This window comes from Colobus angolensis, unplaced genomic scaffold, assembly GCF_000951035.1.
Source record: "Colobus angolensis palliatus isolate OR3802 unplaced genomic scaffold, Cang.pa_1.0 Scaffold13, whole genome shotgun sequence".
In the NCBI taxonomy this organism is placed as follows: Eukaryota; Metazoa; Chordata; class Mammalia; order Primates; family Cercopithecidae; genus Colobus; species Colobus angolensis.
The window spans coordinates 23,884,932-23,890,601 of NW_012114252.1; the positions used below are offsets into that span (position 1 = coordinate 23,884,932).

The 5,670-nt window shown below is 51.4% G+C and overlaps 1 protein-coding gene across 1 annotated transcript in view; it reads left to right on the forward strand.

The window, feature by feature from the left end:
• Positions 1-5,670, forward strand: part of TFDP1 (transcription factor Dp-1) — a 56,923-nt gene continuing 51,253 nt past the window's right edge. Inside the window, exons 1-2 of the mRNA XM_011933927.1 lie at positions 1-189; positions 281-356. Coding sequence (XP_011789317.1) covers positions 345-356 — 12 coding nt within the window. The 5' untranslated portion in view covers positions 1-189; positions 281-344. The remainder of the gene's footprint in view (positions 190-280; positions 357-5,670) is intronic.

Consider the following 5,670-nt stretch of genomic DNA (forward strand, 5'->3'; position numbering starts at 1 on the left):
GCTCAGCCCCACCCTCGGCCGCTGGGCGGGCCGTCGGGGACCTGGGGGTCGTGGTGGTGACCCTGCGGGCCCGCGGGCCACTTTTGCGCAGGGGGCATTTCCATCTGAGGAGGCGACTTAAAATCCCGAGAGTGGGAGTCGATTTGGCCAGCTCCGCTCTCAGGATGGAGGGTGCCTTTGGGAAGGAAGGTCCACGTTTCCTTTGAGATATGTTATTTTTTCAACTTCTTATTTCAGTCTTACTTATTTCTTGTTTTTCCTTCCTTTTTTTTTCCACCAGAAAAATCATTTTTCTTCTCTGGGAAGGTGAACATTTGTAGCATTTATTTCCCGGATCTGGTAACATGGCAAAAGATGTAAGTATGTTTGCTTCATGCTGCACACGAACGTTTGCCTCGCACTAAATTCTTTGTAGTTTTCTGCCTTTATTTCAGAATAACAACACGTAAGCGACAGTAGTGTTTGTTTTCAGCCTTCAGACTTTTAAAGCGTCTGAAGCGGGATGACGGTGAAAGATGGAAGGATCTGGTCTCTGAAACTGCGCTCATCACCCCCAAGTTGTGGCCTTGGATGCCACACTGTGCAGTTGGGTGGTGATGGGCTGGTGCCTTCTGACTTTCTCCTTATCTTTACCGACTGTGTTAATTGATAATTTTGAATAAACCCCTTATTAAATTGAGGTGGAGGGTGTTGCAGCACCGCAGCGAATCCTCCATTTCTTGGGGGGCTTCCACATGAGATCCTGGACGGGGCCAGGCTCAGGTCTAAAGCTGTAGCCACCTGCTGGCACCTGTCTTCCTGCAGAGGAAGTTAATTCCACTTGGGTGGACCAAGAGCTAAGCAATTGTTTTGGCCACTTTTTTTTCTCAGAAGGATGAGATTTGGTGATTTATGAAATCTGGTAAAAAATGCTACTTAGCCTGCTTTGTATTTGTCATGAAACTATAGAATATTTTGAATAGTTTTTTAAACTTGTGTGGGGAACGAGGCTTTTAAGGCCAGAAATGTACTCTATTTTATTGGCGTGCGGTTCTTTACCATGCTTGGTAATGCTGGTCACTGAAACACCAGCTGGATTCCTTAGTGTTTCCCACCACGCATTGCTCTGTAACCGTGAGTGAAAGGGGAAAGGGGTTGTTGAAACAGCTGTAGCGAAAATGTATCCAGAGTGTGGAGCCCTCTCCATCGGCACAGAGGTTTCAGTGGTCCCTGTGAGGCCTTGTGGGGCATCTACCCTCCCTGACCTGTGACCACCTACGTCACACGGTGTCCCTGGCTTCACGCACTGGGATGTGCTTTAGAGAGGGCATATGAGCACACAGGTGGACCTAATGTGGGTTTTTGAAGTCATATCTGGGTGTGCTGCGAGGCTACTTTTATGCTATCCACTGTGCTTGTCCGTACCATGCCCTGACCTCATGCGTGCATGCACTCAGAATGCCAGATGTGGCCACGTGCTCAACGCGCAGCCATGTTCATCTCCTCACCGTGAGGAGCTGGGCCCAGGGCCTCGGTTAGAGCACGCTTCTGGTGTTGTGTGGTTTCCTGTGTGGTTTCCTCAAATGGTTCTCAAACACGCTTTGATACATAATGGGTGGTGTCACCGGGGCCCTCATTCATTCCCCCTTGATTTCATTGGCACTGTATATGAGCAGCATGTAGTGTGAGGCTGGGGGTGGGGGGCATACAGAAAGGTGATCTGGCTCTGCGGGACTCTGAATGCTCCATCCAGTTTCGGCATCTGAGACGCAGCATTTGTCAGGGGCTGCATAGGCACAGGGACTGGGGGCTTACCTTGCGCTCAGGGGTTGTGATCTGAGTTGGGGGCTGGTGCTGGGAGGAGAGTAGGATTCTACAGCTGGTGAGGCCTTCCCTGCTCAAAGTCTGGGAGTGGTCAGGAGTGCTGGGTCTGATTGGAAAGGGAGATTGTGGACAAGTCGAGGAATTTGATGTTTTCTCTAGCTCTTTTTCTTTTGAGACAGAGTCTTGCACTGTCTCCCAAGCTAGAGTGCAGTGGCACAATCTTGGCCCACTGCAGCCTCTGCCTCCTGGGTTTAAGCAATCCTCTTGCCTCAGCCTCCCAGGAAGCTAGGATTACAGGCGTGTGCCACCATGCCTGACAAAATTTTTTGTGTTATTACTAGAGATGGCATTTCACCATGTTGATGAGGCTGGTCTCGAACTCCTGACCTCAGCAATCCACCCACCTTACAAGCGTGAGCCACTGTGCCCAGCCTAGCTAACTCTTTTAAGTAGAAGTGTGACATTTGAGTTTTGAAAAGATGATGTTGGCAGCTTTTGCAGAAGGGAACATAGATCACCAGTTAGGGTTTGTTTTTGTTTTTTTTTTTTGAGACAGAGTTTTGCTCTTGTTGTCCAGGCTAGAGTGCAATGGCGTGACCTCGGCTCACTGTGACCTCAGCCTCCCAGGTTCAAGCGATTCTCCTCCTCAGCCTCCCAAATAGCTGGGATTACAGGCGCACTACCACACCCAGCTAATTTTTTGTTGGTAGACACTGGGTTTCACCATGTTGGCCAGGCTGGTCTTGAACTCCTGACCACAGGTAATCCACCCACCTCAGCCTCCCAAAGTGCTGGGATTACAGGTGTGAGCCACTGTGTCCAGCCCACCAGTTAGGTTTTTAAAGCACCGGTACTGCAGTAAAACCACAGGTATATGCCAAAAGCCCTTATGCTAGGGGAAAGCTGTGCCACTCCAGCTTCTCAGAGCCCTGGGGCCTCTGTAGAGGGCCATGAGGGGCCACAGGATGCAGGGAGTTGGAACTAGTCCCTGGTAGTCACCATGGAGGAGAAAAAACAAGGACACCCAAGACCTGAGACTGGAACGTTCTGGAGAGAACACAAGAGAAAAACAACTCAGGAGCTTCCAACCTCAAGCAGGGCACAGGGAGACAAGCAGGTGGGAAAAGGCCACAAATGGCTCCATGTGAGTTAGGGGCAGAAGGAAGAGGATGAAGTCAGTCCTCCGGGGGTGTCATCTTTGAACAGCAGTTGACAGGCAGTGGATGTGAAGGTCTACATGGCAAGGAGCTACACACAAGGGAGGAGAGAGGTACTCTGAGAAGTTTGCAGAGTGGGTAGGAAATGACTGAGGAGTGGTGAGGAGAGTGATCAGTAATGGTGCAGTAGGTGCAGAGTGAGTGGTGGTGGACTTGATGGAGAGTGAGTGTGGTGGTGCTGGAGTGGGTGGAAAGTGAGTGAGTGGTGATGGTGTTGTGGGTGGAGAGTGAGTGGTGATGGTGGTGTAGGTGGAGAGTGAGTGGTAATGGTAGATTGGACGGAGAGTGAGTGGTGATGGTAGATTGGACGGAGAGTGAGTGTGGTAGACTGGGGGAGAGTGAGTGGTGATGGTGTTGTGGGTGGAGAGTGGGTGGTGATGGTGGTAGACTGGGGGAGAGTGAGTGGTGATGATGGTGGAGTGGGTGGAGAGTGAGTGATTCTGGTGTGGTGGAGAGTGAGTGGTGATGGTAGATTGGATGGAGAGTGAATGGTGGTGGAGTTGGTAGAGAGTGAGTGTGATTATGGTGGTGTGGGTGGAGAGTGAGTGTTGGTAGTGTTGTGAGTGGAGGGTGAGTGGTGATGGTGTTGTAGGTGGAGAGTGAGTGGTGATGGTGGTGTAGGTGGAGAGTGAGTGGTGATGGTAGATTGGATGGAGAGTGAGTGGTGATGGTGGTGTAGGTGGAGAGTGAGTGGTGATGGTGGTGTAGGTGGAGAGTGAGTGGTGATGGTAGATTGGACGGAGAGTGAGTGGTGATGGTACATTGGATGGAGAGTGAGTGGTGATGGTGGAGTTGGTGGAAAGTGAGTGGTGATGGTGTTGTGAGTGGAGAGTGAGTGGTGATGGTAGATTGGATGGAGAGTGAATGGTGGTGGAGTTGGTAGAGAGTGAGTGTGATTATGGTGGTGTGGGTGGAGAGTGAGTGTTGGTAGTGTTGTGAGTGGAGGGTGAGTGGTGATGGTGTTGTAGGTGGAGAGTGAGTGGTGATGGTGGAGTTGGTAGAGAGTGAGTGTGATTATAGTGTTGTGGGTGGAGAGTGAGTGGTGATGGTGTTGTGGATGGAGAGTGACTGTTGGTGGTGTTGTGAGTGGAGAGTGAGTGGCGGTGCTGGAGTGGGTGATACAGGGTCACAGGAGGAGGAAACAGCCTAGCAGGTGGCTGCCTTTGATGTTCCTTGAGTGGGCCCAGCTAGAGAAATGGTGAGAAGGATTAGGTTTCTGCTGTCTTGCTCAGGGACTTGTTTTTTATTTTATGTTATTTATTTGAATTAAAATGGTAAATTCTAACGGAATGTTTCTCTTTATACTCTGTTGAGTGGGAGAATGTGGAGAACAGGAGTCAGCTGTCAGATGGCCACCTGGCTGGCGCCAGGAACCTGAGGCCTGGTCTTGCCCGGCAGGAGTGCTGGCATAGCCTGGGCCACTTACAGAAATTTATCATCAAGATTATGGGCTGCCCTTGGCAATTTGGGGAGGATTTCCTTGCTGTGGGGACTGTCTGTTTCCATGCCTGGCCCACCCAGTCTGTGATAGCCTCAGGTGCAGTCCTGTCTTAAGTTTGGAGACACTCGGGGAGGTTCATACAGACTCTGAGTTTCTGAACCGCCCTTGGAACGTCTCAGGCCCTCCCCCTCGGGGCCCAGAGAGGCTGTCCTCCGGGTCCTGAGCAGGGTGGCTGTGACCCGCGGATCTGTGGGGTCCCATGGCAGGTAATGGTGGTGCTCGGAACCGTCCTCAGATTTAGTCTTGGAAGGCACTTTGGCGCCTCCTGTAGAGTCGGATAGGCCCTTGTCACGAGTCACTCCAGCTGCAGGGACTCAAGTTGTTCTAGAGCTGGGCTGGCAGGGCCCTTGGGTGAGGGAGTATGGCCTGGCACTGGCATCTCGGCCTGCAGCCAAGTTTCCTGTCTGCCCAGGCAACATGACCCTTGGTGGGATCAGGCAGAGCTGTGCCTCTCCCCTCCCGACCTTGGAAGATCCTGCCCTCACCCACGGTTGTCCAGTGTCATGAAGGTTTGTAAGTGGGAAGGCGGGGAGCTGATGAATTCATCAAACATTACAGGGATGCTTTTGCTGTAAGACATTGGGGTGTAGCCAGTGTGTGGCTGTTTCTGGGGTCCTGCTTGTCTCTCCAAGCTCTTCCTGCTATTGGTAAAGATGCAGGGAATCTGAACTTGCTCTTGGGCTGGGCGGGGACTGGGACCTGGTCAGCTGCCTGTGCAGAAAAAGTGGCTGTGGACATCACTGCCCAGCATTCACTTGCCTTGGTTGTGAAAGCTGTTCTGTGGTGCCTGTTTGTGTCCTGTGAGTTTATGGAGAAATCCTGAAATGGAGAGCTGGGGACCAAAGAGAACTGTGTGCGTCCCACCATGGAGGCTTTTTTTTTTTTTACATTGAGAAACTTAATTTATTCCCATGATGGGGGCTGACGGAGGGCCCAGAGCTAGGGCCTGGTCTCCTGCCTTGGTTGTGAAAGCTGTTCTGTGGTGCCTGTTTGTGTCCTGTGAGTTTATGGAGAAATCGGGGACCAAAGAGAACTGTGTGCGTCCCACCATGGAGGCTTTTTTTTTTTTTTACATTGAGAAACTTAATTTATTCCCATGATGGGGGCTGACGGAGGGCCCAGAGCTAGGGCCTGGTCTCCTGTCCCCTT